This window comes from Ursus maritimus, unplaced genomic scaffold, assembly GCF_017311325.1.
Source record: "Ursus maritimus isolate PB19 unplaced genomic scaffold, ASM1731132v1 scaffold_11, whole genome shotgun sequence".
NCBI classification, from domain to species: Eukaryota; Metazoa; Chordata; class Mammalia; order Carnivora; family Ursidae; genus Ursus; species Ursus maritimus.
In genome coordinates this window covers 29,738,497-29,757,096 of record NW_024423453.1, presented here as the reverse complement: position 1 = coordinate 29,757,096, position 18,600 = coordinate 29,738,497, and the positions used below count along the sequence as shown (strand labels likewise).

Here is an 18,600-nt window from a genome sequence, read left to right as displayed (position 1 = left end):
TCCCGACTTTTGGTGGAGTTGTGGGGAAAGAGGAAATAGGACAGAGCGGAGAAGTAATTTGGGAAAATTCTGCTCTGAAAGAGGAGAGAAATGGGAGTCGTGACTAGATATGGAGGCAAGAGAATTTTTAGAGGCTATTATACATGTTTACTAGTGGGAGTGACACAACAGAGGGAAAAAAAACACTGAAGCAGGAAGCTTTGGACATGATGGGCAAGAGGAAGCCCACAAATCCTCTCCCCAAAAAGCACTATAAATCTGAACAGGACTGTCAAAACCAACCATTTCAATGCTCTGGATATAGACCAAAGGATACAGCAAAGAGAAGCTTGTATTCGCGAAAGCTACTGAACTTTAGATAAGAACAGTGTAGTCTGTGCCATCCCTGCTCCAGAGCTAGTCCCCCCAGCCCCTCAAGCTCTATGGGAGTAGTTCAACTAGGGCAGCAAAGATACTGAATTACCAAGCCCAGGCCCTGCTGGCTTCACTGATGTGTCTATCAAATATGTGAATAAGAAATACCACTCCTTCACAAACTGCCATTTATACCTTCCCACGTATAGCCCCTCTGGAAGACAGTTTGGCCGGTTTTTATAAATTAAGCAGACTTACCATATGGCTCAGAACTCATGCCCCTAGGTATTTTACCTACACTGACCTGAAAACTTCTGTTCATGCAAAAAATATGTACACAAATGTTAAGAAGCAATTATATTAATAATCGCCCCAAATTGGAAGCAATCAAGATGCCCTTTATCGTGTGAATGGATAAACAACTATAGGACATCCTTATAATGGAACAGTATCCAGCAATGAAAAGGAAGAAGCTGTTCATCTGCGAGATTCACCCATGCAACATGGATGAATCTCAAATGCATTTTGTAATGAAAGAAGCCAGACCCTAAAACTTACATGGTTTTGTTCATACAACACCCTGGAAAAGGCAAAACCATATGGATTGGTAGCTGCCAGAGGATGGGGGTTGGGGAGCAGCAGCAGCTGACTGCTCTGGGTGATGCAACCACTCTATACAGCACTAGGGTGGCAGATACACAACCCTATGCATTTGTCAAAACCCACACAACTGTCCATCAGAAAGAATAAACTTCAATGTGTACAAATTTAAAACATCAGAAGATGGAATGATCAACACGGAATGCAGATTTTGACAAATGAATCTAACTGTATTACAAATGTATGGCAATCTCACCAAAGGGGTTCAGTAAAAAAGGAGCTGGGATCTGAGTAATTTTGGAAAACTGCGTTTTAATGGGAAACTATCCAACTCAAGACTAAAGGAACTGTAGTTGGTAAAGTTTCTCACTGGGGTAGTAGGTGTTAACAATTCCAGGGGCGCCTGGGTGGCACAGCGGTTGGGCGTCTGCCTTCGGCTCAGGGCGTGATCCCGGCGTTATGGGATCGAGCCCCACATCAGGCTCCTCTGCTGGGAGGCTGCTTCTTCCTCTCCCACTCCCCCTGCTTGTGTTCCCTTTCTTGCTGGCTGTCTCTCTGTCAAATAAATAAATAAAATCTTCAAAAAAAAAAAAAAAAAAGGCTAGGATGAATCGTGGTACTGAACTAGAGTCAGATATCAGGACGAATTCATGTTTCACTTACTATACACCCAGATACATAGATACAGAAATAATTATAGATGTGTACTGTAGGACCCTGGTTTTCCACTTGCTGTCTGCCATTAGCTAACCATTTAGCTATCTCCGCCATCTACCTGCTTTTTGCCTTGCCACAAACATGTATTTTACATCTTTATATGTCCAGGATTATTGTGAGGATAAAAATAAAGACTTGAGTCTAAAAAATTTTTTAAATATTTTATTTATTTATTTGCCAGAGAGAGAGAGAGCACAAGCAGGGGGGAGCAGCAGGCAGAGGGAGAAGTAGGCTTCCCACTGAGCAAGGAAGGAGCCCGATCATGACCTGAGCCGAAGGCAAGATGCTTAACCAACTGAGCCACCCAGGCATCCCTAAAACATTTTTTTATAAAACTTTACACCTAAGGAATTTTGCTCGGCTTATTTATTTATTTTTGGCCCGAGGTGGTCCTGATGCCTTGTCTTTGACTCCTCAGCAGATACTGCATTTCTGTGATGACGAACACTTTAAGTTAAAAATGTCATTAGAAAAAAGTCATTTCACATGCAACTGTGTGAACATATATAATAAATGCACATGAATATTTATATAACTATATGTATAATTTGTAAAAAAGGTATTTTAAGCCAGTCAATGTAACAACTGACAAGACAAATAAAGCCTACATGCCCAATTCATTACACACCCGTGGCATATATTAAACTCCGATGAGCTTCACAAAATGATTAATTTTTCTACAGTAAATATGTGCTATTTCCTAGAGTATTCCCTTTCATTTTTTAAAAAATGCTGGTCTTGACCCAATGAAATTGAGTTTAGAATCCACTAATGAAACTGTCCTAGTAGCAGTTCTCCAGGAGCAGTCTACAGACCCTTCGGGAGGTTTGAGATTCTTTCAGAGGCATGCATGGCCAAAACTACTTTCATAATAAGACACCATTTTCCTTTTTTAACCGTGTTCGTATCTGTTTTACCCACAAACATGTTAAAACTGCTGCTGTCTTGGCGCCTGGGTGGCTCAGTCGTCAAGCGTCTGCCTTCGGCTCAGGTCATGATCCCAGAAGCGTTCTGGGATCGAGCCCCACATCTGGAATCCCTGCTCAGCGGGAAGCCTGCTTCTCCCTCTCCCACTTCCCCTGCTCGTGTTCCCTCTCTCGCTGCCTCTCTGTCAAATAAATAAATAAAATCTTAAAAACAACAACAAACTGCTGCTGCCTTGGCACGAATCAGGCATTGGCATTGACTCCACTAGCAGCCATAGTATTCTTCACCGCCACACACTCTCAGTCTTAAAAAAGTCAGTTTTACTTAAAAATGTCCTTAATGGGGGCGCCTGGGTGGCTCAGTCGTTAAGCATCTGCCTTCGGCTCAGGTCATGATCCCAGGGTCCTGTGATTGAGCCCTGCATTGGCTCCCTGCTCCGCAGGAGGCCTGCTTCTCCTCCCACTACCTCTGCCTGTGTTCCCTCTATCACTGTCTCTCTCTGTGTCAAATAAATAAATAAAATCTCTAAAAAAAAAAATGTCCTTAAGGAGGCAGTAGTATTTCTGTTAAATCTGGAACCTTGATGACATGTCTTTTTAATATGTGACAATGGAAAACACACATAAAGCACTTTTGCTGCATACCAAAATACAACATCTTACAGAAAAGCACTTGGGTTGTGAAATGAACTAGCCCCTTTTTTTCATGGAACACCATTTTTGCCCAAAGGTAAACCTGACAAATTAAAGTTTATCAGATAAGGGTATCAGACATTTTCACTAAAATGTATAAGTGAGCTTGTCATTTTAAGGAAAACAAAAGACCATATTTCTGTCAATGATAAAAATTCCTGGGGAAAACTTTTAACTTTTATCAGGAGCAGGACAGGTTCCCAATACTTAAAGACTTCTGACAAGACGGGGAGTGTATTAACTAATGCTATTTTTGATACTGTATAGTATCTGAAAGATCTGCATAGCCCAGTTAACCAACATTTTCCAAATAACCAATACAAAAGCATTCATGGGTAAAAAATCCATTCAAAATACCGGACAAATCACTTTTAACGTCACAGAATACAAAAAATTCATTGATATGGTACCAGATTCCATGTTGCAAATAACTACTAACATAGACAGAAACTACTACAAAGTATATCCACAATGATCTAAAAATGCAGTTAAAATAATTTTTTCCAACTACGTATCTGTGAAAGACTGGATTTTCTTCATAGACTTTAACCAAAACAACATATCACAACATACTGAACGTAGAAGCGGATATGAGAATCCTAGCTGTCTTCCTATTAAGCCACTTGAAGAGATTTCCAAAAATGTAAAACAATGCTACTCTTTTAACTAATTTCTTTTTGTTATGGAAAATACAGCTACTTCTCCATAAAAATGTTATTTATGTTAATATTGATTTTATTATACTAAATGATAAACATTTTTACATTTTCTCATGTTCTACTTTCTAACATTTATTGATATGTATATGAATATATAAGCCACATAAATAGAAGTTCTTTGAGCTCTCAAAATTTTTTAAGAATGTAAAAGGATCCAGAGAGTAAAAAATGATAATTTCTATTCTAGATCAACCACCTTTTAAGTGCGGACATCCTCTTCGGGGGGGCCAAGAAATAAGGCAATCCCCTAGGAAGAAAATGAGAACTTTACTTTTTTTATTAAAAAAAAAAACCACAACAATAGATTGAAAGCAGACATGTATATACTCAATATGAACACAGAGCACAGATCTAAATTTGTTGTAAACTGGTAGAGCAAATAACAGAAGCGGGGAGGTAACTGCTGTAAAGCTGTCTCCATGCTGTTTCAGAGACTGCAACTATCCCTGAATCATGGATAATCTTCCCTTACCTCTGTCTTTTATTTCTGATATGCAACCTAGATTTTTCTATACTTCAAAAATATTCTTTTCATAAAGTCATGAAACCAGAGAAAAGTCAGAAAGGATCTGGGGATGTCCTAATGCATTTTCTTCCCATGTCTTCAGTTTTTCTTTTCTGCTTCTAGTCCTAAGAACATATGAGCTTACTTTCTCAAGGCTGCATTTTCCAAAATTTCCTGGTAACATACAGACATCAAGTCAAAGCAAGTGCAAAATCCCAAGCTAGAGAATTAATAACTACAAGTGAACACTAAAGACATATTGTTTTTGTACTTGATGCCAACCAAGGCTTAGACCCACGTAAGGACTGCAGTGTAGCAAGGCTATGTAAATTTGAAAACAAAAGAAAGCAAAGATTATGGGGGCACCTTTCTCCCCCATCCTAAAAAATGGTAACAGTGACAGCTAAGAATTACTGAACACTTAACATGCACCATTTACAAATTCTGCCTGCTTTGACTGCATTTTCAATTAAATCTCATTACAAATCCCAGGAGGTAGCTACTCTTATTATGCCCTTTTTATAATGAGGAAATATCTTAGTAACAATTTCCATTGTTTCTCACCTGTTTTTTAAAAAATAACAATTTTTTTTTTAGAGTATGAACCAATTTTAAAAAATTCTTTCCACACGTAAATACATGTCCAATTCCCAGATTTCAAGCCATCCTACTCAAGCTTTATGCCATAAAAGGGGTTGCTATATGGAGCTTTGAAAAAAATCGTCCAACATTCAGAATAGCTCAACATCAAAGCCAATTTCCTCAGGTGAGACAGCACAAATAATTCATCCTTGTGGTAATGAAGATACTGAAAAGTACAAAATTTCGACAAAACCTCTGTTCAACTTTATTTGGCACTCATACTGGCTTCTAGGTCGATTTTATATGTATTTGGGGGATGGGTATTTTTGATTTGACCCCATACTGTATTTTTTTCCCCAAATTCATTTCTTAAAGCCCCAGGCATTTTACTAGGAAAAGTATCAGCCATCAACCTTAGTGTGATACGCATTATATAATTTATACAGGGAATAGGCAGATCAAAATAGCTTTACTTCTTATGCCTAGCTATGATTTAACAATACCACTCCAATCCCCTGCCTTTTCTTCTATAAGCATATTTCCAATTACATTTAGAACTGGATGCCTTCATTCCTTACATTAATACCTCACTGCTATTTTACTTTATAGGAACAAATAATTCTTCCTTCGCTCGTAACAGCCTTTAAAGCCAGAGAATTGAGATTTAGATTCCTGAAATACAATAGTAGTATGTAAACATCCCTCGGTTTAGTCATCTCTTTCCTAGAAAACAAAGCAAAAGTGGGCTAATCACTAAAATTTAGAATACATGTTTACTCTTTGTATCATCAATTATACATACTCTGAAGCAACATGGAGACCACAATAAAAGTTTCTGAAGAGTGCCAACCATCAGAGGGAAATGATCAGGGTTTAATGAAACACTTTCACACCAGTAATCAGAATGCTAGACAAGAATCCTAACAGTTGAGACCCAAACTGACTGGGCCTACCATTCCAAGCAGTCCCAACAGCACTCAGAAATCACACCACAAAGACCTCTCTCCACATAATGTGTCTCGTTACCCAGCAGTTGCATACACTGGAGTTTGCCCAAACAATTCAGTCTGTGAATAACTTCTCCTGAAACTGTGGCTTGGCCAAAAAACGCCGATTAAACACCAAAAACTAAATAAAAACCAGGATATCTGCATACACACCTGGAAGCTGCTGGAGCTGACCAACCTCGGCCCAAGAAAACCTCAAAGAGCAGGGTACACAAAAATTGTAAACGACAGACGTCACACGATGGCATCATGGAAACTGCAATCCTTTGCCGCCATCTACTGGCCATGTGTTGAACCACCTCAGAAAGTTGACAGGATTCGATCAGTAGCAAATTTTCACTAGGCTTCTTAAGAATTCCTGAATAAATGTAGCCACCTTCAAGACAAGTGAGTGGTAATACCCACAAGATAAGCAACATAACCAGTTTGGATATTGGGTATGAGGTATATTTACTTAATATTTATTGAAGAAATCAACAAATAAAGATTTCTAACTTCCCTGCCTGCACAGCTTTATGAATCAAGCCGTAGTGGCTCCCCTCTTTCTTCCACCTAGCCTGCTTCTCTGAAACTTAAGTTCTCCTTCTTGACATTTGACCTCCAATCTCTGTCCTTTACTTATTAGACTGCCAGTTCAGAGGGCAGGGACTGTGTCTACCTTGTTTACCACTTTCTCAAATTCCTACAGCACCTAGGTGCTTTAAAAAATGTTGAAAAAGAAAAAATGCTGAAACTACTATACCACTGTATGCTAACTATACTGGAATTAAAATTTTATTTATTTATTTATTTTTTACTTACTAAATAAATAAGAAAAGCTGCCAAGAGACCGCGAAGTGCCAAGGAATCCTGTCAAACACTGACAGAGGGCCCCCCTTACACTGGTAGAGCACTTTATGGTATGCTGAGCACTTTTACTTAGGATACCTGTTACTCTCTCATGAACTCCTGGGCTCTTTCATAGATGTGGACACTGAGCTTCAGAAGTTTAAGTGACTTGTCCCGAGTCACTATGAAATGTAACTATCTTTCTAGAATTTTGTGAGACTGTAGATGGGACCCTCTCTGTGTGTTAGAATGCAGGCTCACCTCGTGAATGCACATAAGCACCTTCAAATTTTGTGTCTGAGTGTGGACGTAAAGTACATTAATTCCTGCATCCTAGGGACTGGATTCTTTTTTTTTTTTTTAAGATTTTATTTATTTATTCGACAGGATAGAGACAGCCAGCGAGAGAGGGAACACAAGCAGGGGGAGTGGGAGAGGAAGAAGCAGGCTCATAGCGGAGGAGCCTGATGTGGGGCTCGATCCCATAACGCCGGGATCACGCCCTGAGCCGAAGGCAGGCGCTTAACCGCTGTGCCACCCAGGCGCCCCAAGGGACTGGATTCTAAGTGCCAACTTAGGGAGATACTATTTTCTGGTGAAGATTAAATATTTTAGCCAGTGTCCAGTCTTCAAATCTGTTATTGAGCATCATGGACTGAATGTGACAGGCATGTACAGAGCACTTAGCAATCAAGTATGTTAGTATGTGAAAGTCGTATGGCCAAAACCTCAACTTTTCTTAGTAAAATTAGGCTACAGTTCAGCAGTGGCAAAGTCTTAAACACAGGGACTCAAGCTGGGCTGACTTCATCAAATCCCAGCTCCTCCTTTTACTAATAAGATCCTGAACAAGTTATTCACCTTTTTTGTGCCTCAGTTTCTCCATCTCTGTATCACTCTAATTTACTTCACTGGGTTACTGTGAGGACTGAGTTAAACTAGATATACCTAGTGTAAGTAGTCAGTTAAATGTTAGCTATTCTATTTTACTTAAACCCACTTTCTGGGTTTAAAAAGAAGGCCGTCTGTTAACATCTGAGAGCCGGCATACGCCATACTACTTCCAAGTATTTTCATTACTCTTCCCAACAACCTAGCCAAGTAGGTACTGCATTCACCATCTGATAGAAACAGACACTGAGCTTAAGAGAGCAGTACACAGGTTTGCAAGACTGCACAACTACTGAGGGGTCCGGCCTTGGAGAAGGTTCCCTGCACCTTGGACTGTTGCTCCTCAGCATCTCCGACAGGACTGACAGTCAGGACAACTGCAGTGGCGCCTTGCCAGGGCACACACAGGAATAAACAGAGGTCAGATTCCACCTCCTCCATCTGCCGACGTCACTGCCATCACGGCACACGCACTGGCATGGCACAAAGTGTACAAAGCAGTGTTAACAACCTGCCTGGCATTACTAGAGATAACCAAGTGAAGGTCATGACTCTCAACCTAAGGTGTCTAAAATTACAAGCGCCCAGACACAGTGTAACAATCCAAATGACCTTTCCTCACTAGGCAGCAGTCACAGACTAAACAAGAATGCCAAAATGTTTTCCAGGCCGAGCCATACCTTCAGCCATGCCAGATTCACCTAGAAAATATCACTAAGGAAAAAGAAATCCCTCCACAATCAAAGCTTAGGTTAACTGTTTTAGTTGGTGCTCAACTGTTGGCTGACCTACCATTTCTACGAACTAGGTTTTTCTGGCATAATGCTCTGAAGTGAAATGTGAAAAGGTAGAAACTGACAGAATCTGGTGGGAGAACTGCTCTCCACTAAGACATTAAGTCTGTGTTACTGCATGATGCCCAAGAAAATGGTCCATTTTTATGGTTATGAATGGAAACACGAAAGCTAAAAGGAAAAATCTGACAGTACAGACTTTTGCCCTTGTGATCAGTCGTCCACCAACTACACAGCCCAGGAGCTGCATCTAGCTGGTACCCTGTTTTGTGCTGCTGGTGATCTTGCACATTTTTTGATGTTTGAAACAAACATCATCATAATAATATTTCATGACATGGGAAAACTACATGAAAATCAAATTTCAGGGTCCATAAGCTTATGCGCTGTCTGGGGCTGCTTCCACACTACAATGGCGGAGTTGAGTAGCTGTGACACAGACCTAAAATATGTCCTACTTTACAGCAAAAGTTTGCAGACCCCTGTTCTAGATTATACTGAAATGAAATTTTATGGCCACTTTGTATATATTTCACAAAACCAATGAAAGATTTTTCAGTCACTTGAAATAGGGGAAAACAATTTTTTCACATACAAATTTCCACGGCCTTCCTTGAATAATTAAGGCACATGCAGGAAAAAAATGATCTTTCACAATCTGAAGTGTACACTCAATAGGTCACCGGGCACGAAGGAGAACATACATTCACCCTCTCCTTCCTAAGAGCTTTCAGGAATAAAGTTATGTGTATTCAAATTTTTAAAAAGAATGAAACAGTAATATGGGAAGGCAAGAAAGGATGCCATCAATGGACCAAAAATTTGGAAGAATTCCAGGAAGGTAGAAACAGACAGGTTTGCATTAGCAGGAAAACCAGAGCGGAGGAAAATGCAGTACAAGTTACCAAAGGTCCATTAAATACGGTTCCTCCCAAGGGAGCTCTGAAGAAACTCCAAGCTGAGTCAACAAAGACAAAGGGCCAGGAGAAGCTGAAGGGCAAATTGTGAGGGTAATTCATGCAACTCTGACTTCTGAAACAGCTGCGCTACTTACCCTACGTCCCCTCTCAGACAGAAGCCAACAAGGGTGGCTTCTGCCTGTGGGAGAGAAGCAGAGAATGCTGGGATATATGCCTTGGAAGGGCTACCAAGGGTGACAGATCTAAAGGAAGAGCAGGGGCACCTGGCTGGCTTCTGCCTGTGGGACAGAAGCAGAGAATAGTGGGATATATACCTTGGAAGGGCTACCAAGGGTGACAGATCTAAAGGAGGAGCAGGGGCACCTGGCTGGCTCAGTCAGAAGAGCGTGCGACTTTTGATCTTGGGTCATGAGTTTGAGCCCTATGGTGGGTGTAGCGATCACTAAAATGAATCAATGAATGAACGAACGAACGAACAAATAAATAAAAGCTTTTTAAAGAGAGAAAGGAGAGAAAGAAGGAGAGAAAGAAAGAAAAAAAAGAAAGAAAGAAAGAAAGAAAGAAAGAAAGAAAGGGAAAGAAAGAAAGAAAGAAAGAAAAGCAGACCAGATCAAGGTCTAACTCTGACCTCAATAATATTTAAAAAGTAGAGCGAGGAGTGAAACAGATTAACACAGAAAGAAGCCCTCTAGCTTTGGCAAAGGTGGAGGTCTCCAGCCTGCTCTCTCATAGGGGAGCCTACCTGTCCACCCACTGCATAACCCTCCCACTTAAAGAACAAACTTCTCTCCCCTTTAGGAGAGGCCTGTGGGAGAAACAGGCATACATATTGACATATCTTTAAAGCTACAGGAGAGTATTATGGACACAAAACAAGAATAGGATTCTATCCAAAAAGGCGTGAAGAACTAGAAAATGTCTAGAAATGTTAAATGACTGCAAAACAGAAATATTCAGAAAAACTCACAAAATGGAGAAGAGATAAAGACATTAAAAAGTGAGAGAAGAGACACAGAGGATAGATTCACACGCCCACCAATCTGTCTAACAGGAGTTTAAGAACATGAGAATATGAGATGACAGAGTTGATAAAATGATCCAAACAATAATAAAAATTCTTCCTGTCCTAAAGAAAAGTATGTCTTTAGATTTAATGGGATTGCCCAATGCTGAGACATTTTTCCTGATGGAGTTTTGGAAGACAAAGGTTAAGAAAAATCCTGTAAGATTCTAGAAATAATCAATACTTAGAAATAATCAATACTCATAAAGACATTTAAAGTTTTGAGGAAAAGAGATTATTATTAATGGGCATGTGTTACTCCTGTAATTTTCTAAAAAACTTAAAAAATCACCATGACTTTTTTCCAAATAAAATTCAGAATGATGAGCCATCTGAAAGAGAAACTAATTCCAGAGTATGCCTCAGCAAACCTATTTGACCTACAAGATTTGAAAGACAACCTTCCTTCAGCAGCCCGTCAGTAATGGTTGACATCCATGACAGGAAAACATAGAGTGTAAAACTATTAGATTCAAGGTATCTTCAGAATCTGCAAACCTATTTACTTTGTACCCTGACACAAGTGTATCTGCAGACTGGCAATGGACCTGCTCAAGGACTGGAAGCTCAAAGAGCTGGGGGAAAGGAAGACAGTGGGAGCAGGCATGACAAGATTAAGGGACTTCCTGGACATCCTATTGCAACAATTCTTTACTCTAATTTTGTCTGCATTGTAACTTTTACTTACGTGGACTTCTCATACTACTCCAATTCTGGAAATGGAATAAAACTGGCTTTAAAATTTTCTTTTTGGCGTGTCTGAGTGGTTCAGTCAATTAAGCATCTAACTCTTGATTTTGGCTCAGGTCATGACTGATCTCAGTCCTGAGATTGAGCCCTGGGTGCTGAGCTGGGCATGGAGTCTGCTTAAGACTCTCTCTCTCTCTCCCTCTGCCGCCCCCCTTCCTGAGCTCTCTCTCTCAAATAAAAAAGGTGTACATATGTACATATACATTTTGTGTATTATACATACATATATATACGTGTATGCATATGTGTATACATATAAAATGTTTTCCTTTCTGCACAATCCCTCATAATCCAATAGCAGAATCTATACATTGGTAAGAAACTTCTGGCAGGCTTCTGTGCATTTAGTAAAACAGATCTCCTCACTGGCCAGCTGTCCACATGCGTATGTGGTCAACAGTGGCTGTCTGTCTGGACCTTACATCAGAATCACCAGATGCTCAGACCCCATTTTAAAATTCAGAAGATCTGAGTGGGCCCAGGCATTTTTTGATACTGGAAACAGAAAAAAGTATTTTGGGGGGGCATTCAAATATGACAGTAATAATTTTCTTTATTCCTCTTCCCCCTGAGCACTCCTGCCCACATCCCTGACGCGAATTCATGGTAACCAGTATGTTAAGTGTTGCTTTGATACCACGTGGAGACAAGAAGACAAATAAAATTATCCACTTGAGGTCTTACTCCTTCCTGTGGGGAGGCTGGTTTTTGCTTATTCTTTCTTTTAAGATTTATTTATTTTAGAGAGAAAGAGCGCACACAAGCGAACAAGTGGGAGGCAGAGGGAAAGGCAGAGAATCTCAAGCAGACTCCACGCTGAGTGTGGAGTCCAACGCAGGCGTCACTCATACATCCCCGAGACTAAGACCTGAGCTGAACGAAGAGTCAGATGCTTAACCCATGAGTCACCCAGGCACCCGGGTTTTTGCCTATTCTAACAATAAAACCAAAATGTTTTAGTTGCTTTTCATGAAAGCGCAAGTGAGTTTAGTATAAAGCCAAACACCCGTGCACATCATCTTCGAATTCCTCAGTATTTATTCAAGTATATAAATCCTGATCAGAATTTAAGCAAATACAGATGCTTCCTCACTTCCAAGAAATCGGAAAATAATTGCCTCACTGCTCCCTTAGTAGACATCATCGAAACCTACATGGTATTACACGTACCCACACACCCACTCCTGAAGTTTTACAACTACACTGATCCACTTCCAGTACAATGTCAGTCTCAAGTTTTCCGCACTGAACATTCATAAATACACCAGTTCCTTCCCTCTCATAAATCCTGCTTTTGTTCAGGTAAACGTTCTTGCTCACAGGCCTTCTAAACTGCCTTGGGGCAGTTCAAAGACACTAGTTCAAAGACTTTAGCTCAAAGACTTCAACACTCCTCCAGAATCCTCTCCCAGGTTTCTCAAACTTCCCAGAAATAAATAACTTTGGAAAGGAGAAGTGGAGCTTATAAAATACTCCCCGCAAGTTTTCCAGAAAGAATCACCTGGGGCACTTGTTAAGTATACCAAAAATAAACGGAACCGGGCTTCTCCCTGAAGTAACTGATTCAAGTACATAGGTGAAAGACAAGAAACCTGTATTTTAACAAGCGTCCCAGATTCTGGAAGTACCTCTTTTTCTGATGGTGTTCATCACTGCTCCCACCTGCCACCTTCTCACGTGGTCTTCTCTCCCTGCCTGTCATCCACCATGCTCCCTTCCACGGATGTGCCCTCCTTTTACCTATTCAAAGCAGTTTTTTCCCCAACGAATCCAGCCACTCTGATTTCTCTTTTTTCTTAATTCCTGCTATACTTAGTCATGTGATACAATATTTGACCTTTTAAGTGTACTGTATTCAATAAAAATTGTGGACTGAATGATATACATTTTTATTTTTTTAAGATAAAGTCCAGTGTTGAGACAGCAAGCAAGATTAAATGATTTGCAAGTGTTCATATGTAAGTGTGTTGAATGTGATTCTGAAGCCATGGTTATTAACTCAATCGCCCCCAATAGCTCACTATTTAAATTCTTAGCATTGAATGCTACAGGAAAATGATACCTTAGTTCTCCCACAAGGAAAGCAATTTATTCTATAGAAACTTGATAATTACAAGCTTTCCCATTTCTTCTCTCTCATAAACAGCTTACTCACAGAGTTAAGGGACATACTAAATAAAGCCGCCTCCTGAAATAAGCTGGTATTTGCTTTTAAAATTGTACCAAGAAAAAAGCAACATGTTCCAGTGGTGGTGAACAGTAATTCAGCCAACTCTTTTAATTATCTGAGGAGGAGGGATCTGGAAGACAGCATTAAAAAACCCACAGATGACTCCCGATGCATTTCATCTAGTACAGTAACTGTGGAATTGCCACTTCTTCATGGGGGTGCTGTCCTTGTGTGAGAAAAGATAGCAAAACACTGAGATTGTCTCCAAGTTCCCTTTAAATTCTAATAACCTAGGATTTGATGACTGTACTCATCTTTCCAGTGATCTCTGATTGCCAAGGGGCTTAAGTTAGGAAGAAAATGATTATCAAACGCAGTCAAGGGTTGGGATTCATTATCTACCCCCAGCCCCTCAACAACAGACTCTCTTGAAGGGAAGAGTAGCTTTCAGCTACCTGAAGACTTTTCTTGCCAGGTATCTAAACTTTGGGACATATAAGAATAATCTGGAATCTCGGGCCCACCAATAACAAGTCTATTAATAGATCTACAATAGAATCCATTAATCTGCATTTTTAAAGCAACTAATGCTGGTTCTGAGGCTCTTCAGAAAACATTTTACAGTCTCTTCTCACACCCTGCTGCATCCATGCTTCATGTTTTCCCCTTTTTGCTCCTGCCTTTTCCCAAATAAAATGTTTTAATTTCTTCGATCCTAGTACATGTTTCAAGGCTGAGCTCAAATATCAATCTCTTCTTGAAGGCTAAAAAGATCACCGTTGCTGAAAGGGACTTCCCAATCTCCAGCACCCTTGTGCCACGCGCAAACTTCTAACTGTGAAAGAAGAAAAGGTGTTTCATTTCAGTAAACAGTTATTTTTTTTGTGCAAGCTCTTCTCTCGTTAGGGAGTACACTCTCTAAAGGCAGACTAAGGCTCACATTCTTTTATCTCCTATAATTAAGCATCTACAGTGTAAGTCCTTCTGCAAAGACTTCTTGAATGAATGAGTGATCAAGCAATAAGCGAATGAATGTATTCACATGTTTCTTCTAACAAGTAGCTGAAGCTAAAACTACACGAAAAAGGAAAATTGCCTAGATTTTGTAACTAAGTTAAAGTACTGTAAAAGCCTTTCAATTTAATTTTAAAACTAAGGTTTTCAGAGACTTTTAAGAAGTTCATTAAACACCCTTCTGTGTCAAAAGCCTAACATTTCAAACGTTCTATCTAACCTGACCGTTCTTCCTCAGCAGTTATTCGTATCTGTGTTACACAAGCTATCTGTATTCCCAAGACGTACCTACTGACTAACTTGGCCTGAGGGACTCTGAGATACGAGCTGGTACAGGAGGAGACAGCAACTGGTCTTCTTTTTTACTTCTCCCACCTCAAACCTAACAACGACCTGTTGAAAACTTCCAGCAAGAAAGAACACTAACAGTTATTAGGTGGCACCCATTCTAACAGCTTTTTCACAATGTGCCGAATTCCTATAAAGCTGGGGGGTGGGGGGAAGAAATCCTGGGAATAGGAACAGGGTAATTTCATGTAATGAATGTGTTCATCGCACTATAAAAACCAAAAAGCCAAAAAACCTGAATAGGACTGTCAAGTCCACCCTTTCTAAAGAATATGGAGTTTAGAGTCTACCGTAACCAGGTTAGCCATCCTAATTTTTAAAAGGTATGTCTCAGCCTAACCACCCACCAATAATAATCTGAGAAGAGTTTAAAGTCTTAGTTTCAACTCAATCACTTTTAGATTTTAGATGATCACTTTCATTAATAAAAGAAAGCCACATCAAACGTATTCTTTCTACTGTTCAATTTGTCCTAATTAAATTAACCCTAAACTTTCTGAGCAAAATGTAGTTATTTATAATGCAGGATGGTTAGACGAATGTCTTGAACAGCAATAACCTGCGCACAGCCAAAATGCACTTTTCAGTGTGATGAACTGCCAGTTTCGAAAGAGAACCTTCATTTCTCATTTTAAAAAGTATCATCAATTTGTATGTAATTTGTGGACACGGTAATGTGTCCTCAGGCAGAAACGGAGATGGCAACAAAAAAGGGAAAGTCCAGGGTATGTGATGTATAAAACTGGCTCTTGACGAACGAAAGGCATCACCCTTACAAGATCTTAACCCAGGTACACAGGACGCAGGTTGACTAAGTAGTAAGAGTGGAAGTCTTCGAAAAAAAATCCAGATAAATGTAAAACAAGTCAATGTGTGTTACTATACGATCAACATGACTTTCAAATTCATAATATTTAAATCATACAAGCTACATAATAAAAAAAATCACTTTAGGTGACTTTTTTACACAAAATTTCCATAATCAGCGCAATAAGAAGTAAAACAGACACAACTTAATTTACGGCGCAGGAAGGGGCAGGTCTAGCGTTAAGTCAGGAACTCGAAATGCCGAAGGCACCGCATCCAAGGATCAAACGGTATTCTGACCGGTGTTCCAGTTCCCATTGGACGTGATGCAAGCCCCAGGATAGGTAGGGCAAGGGGAAAGCGGAAAAAGGAGGAGAGGAGGACCCGCTTCCCGGCCGGACCTCCCACCCCAGCGGCTCGGCGCTTCCCATTCATTCGGCGCCGTCTCCAGGTGGCGGCCGCGCTCGGGCAACCGCGGCGTTCCCCGCCCGGTACCGTGCACTCACCTGTTCGGGAACACGACCACGCGGCGCCCGAGGCCGCTGAGGCCGCCGCCAGGAGCCGGGGGGACGCGGGTCGGGGGGCGGCCGCCGGCGGGGGCGACTGGCGGCGCAGCCCGGGGGTGGGCAGGCGGCGCAGGCCGGACGCGTCTCTCTGCAGCAGGGCGGAGCAGAGCCGCCGCGGGCTCTGATACATGCCGGGCGCCGCCGCCACAACCGCCGAGGCCCCTCGCGCGCTGGAGGAGCGGAGCCTGGCCGAGGTGGAGGCCGGCGAACCGAACAGACTCTCGGGGGCCGTCCGAGCCGATGCTCTCAGGGTCCTCGTCGCCCGGCCCAGGCCTAGGGGCAGTCTTGGGCCGGCGAGTCTGAGAGGAAGACGTGCAGCCAACGGCAGCTGGGGCAGCAGCGGCGCGGTCTGCCGCAGGCTGGAGAGAGCTGGAGGGTAACCGGCGAGCGCAGAGCGCTGACAAAGCGGGCGCGACCAAGCGAGACCAGGAGGGGGGATCCGCGGGACGGGACCCTGGCGCGATCAGGCTGGGGTTCCCGGACTCGGCGTAATACCATTTAGAAAGGAAGAAGATCTCAAGTTCTTTGTAGGGTGGAGGCTGTAGGAGGTCTAAAGTAGTAAGTATCTGTTAGAGTGTTTTAAAGAAACGAGCCTCCCCTTCCGCTGGCTGGAATGGAAGCGCCCACAAGCTGAGAGTCCCGAGAAGGCTCAGGGATGTGGCCCTGCGGACACGTGTGTGTCCAGGTGGAAGACCGCATCTGTGTGTGCGTGCGAATGTAAGTGTGAATTCAGAAAAGGGCATCCGCCCCCATCCCTTCGGAAACATATGTTGCGTTAAATTAAATTAAGCATATTAAATTAAATTAAAGCACCGACTATGTGCGAGGGCCATGATGAATATGATCATGTCCCATTCTTCAGTGGCGGTATACTCAGGCAAAGGGGGCAAAAGGTAGCAAGAGAAATCAGACCATAAAGCTCTACAAGGTAGATTAAAGTCATGCCACAAGAGCCACAAGCTCGGCATTAGAGGTCATAACAGGCTTGAGGAAAATTAAAAAAAAAAAAGATAAAATTTGAAATAAAAAGAACGTTTAGAGGGAAAAAAAACAGGCTTGAGGATTCTCGAAGGTTTATTAGAATTGGATTTGAGTTGGGCCATGACTAGGAGGTCTAGAATTTAACACATGCGGAATTTGGAAAGGGAGTGGTGGTGATTTATACATGAAGAAAGGAAATAAGAAAGCCCTGGGCGTGTTTGGGGAAACAACAACTCTTAGTTATGTAGGACGGAAGCTAAGGAGTAAGAAGACAGTGCTTAGATAGGTTATAATGTGGATGGCAGAGATTATACCAGACTTAATTTGGTAAGAAATGTGACTTGTTGAAGTTTTGTGAGCTACACAAAGATGATTAGGGTCACGTTTTAATTGAAGGTCATGTGTCTCTGGCACATGAAAAGGCAGGAGACAGTAGGCCAGCTGAGATGAAAGATATTCTAGATTTGTATCTGGTACTGGAAAAGAACGGATGGAAGAAACATCTCCCATTGGGTAGGAAATGACTAACCAGGAATGGAAGTGGAGTGAGGGGGAGGGCGACCCAAGACTGGATTCCTCTTTGGATGATTTATGAGCTAGAAATGTTTCCTTGTTGGTTTTCCCATGATTTTGCTGATTCTCTTATCTTGTGGAATTGGAAGCTTTTCATTAGAAAGAATATTCAAAAATTTTTCAGACCCTGGTTATAGGGTATGAATGAGTCAGCTGGTACAAGTCGATCACAGCTCCAGGAGATTATCTCCTTAGCAAGTCATTAAGCCCTCCTGGGCTCAGTTTCCTTATGTATAAAACATAGAATCATACTTCAGTCATTACATGAAATAAAGGGTGATAAAATTAGCTCATAAAAAGTGTTTTGCAAATATAACAAAATGTCGAATTAGAATCTAGGTGATGGGTATTTGGGTGTTTTAAACTTACAATTCTTTTTTTCCCTATGTTTGAAAATACTCATAATAAAGTGTTGGGGGAAAAGTGCTTTGAAAAGTTAAAAGCACTGTTCAAATATAAACTGTCATCATTAAAAGGATTTCAAAGGACAACGCTATCCTGGAAATGGGTCAGTAGTATTATTTTTATGACATATTAAACACTATATACTTTACAAAATCAGAAAAACATAAAACTTCCTTCAAAAATTCACTCAGTAAACATTTGTTGAGTACATATTATGCTCCAGTCTCTACGTTAGGGCATACAATAATGAACGGAACAGTCTGTTCATGGTTTAGTGGGTGAGACATTGTATAAACACAAATATAATTATCCAATAATAAATAGAGAATCATGATTTGAACAAGACACCATGGAAACACAGAAAATGCCCAATTGCCTGGAGAAGAC

General features: G+C 41.1%; 1 protein-coding gene across 2 annotated transcripts in view; it reads right to left on the bottom strand.

Annotated features, from left to right (window-relative positions):
* The window catches only part of NOCT (nocturnin), a 28,043-nt gene extending 11,491 nt beyond the window's left edge, over positions 1-16,552 (bottom strand). The window contains exon 1 of one of the 2 annotated variants that reach the window (XM_040626320.1): positions 16,195-16,552. In XM_040626320.1, coding sequence (XP_040482254.1) covers positions 16,195-16,384 — 190 coding nt within the window. In that variant the 5' untranslated portion in view covers positions 16,385-16,552. Of the gene's footprint in view, positions 1-6,256; positions 6,295-16,194 lie in introns of those variants that run through there. The other variant, XM_008685410.2, reaches the window with a different exon arrangement.
* Between the last annotated feature and the right edge of the window lie 2,048 nt (positions 16,553-18,600).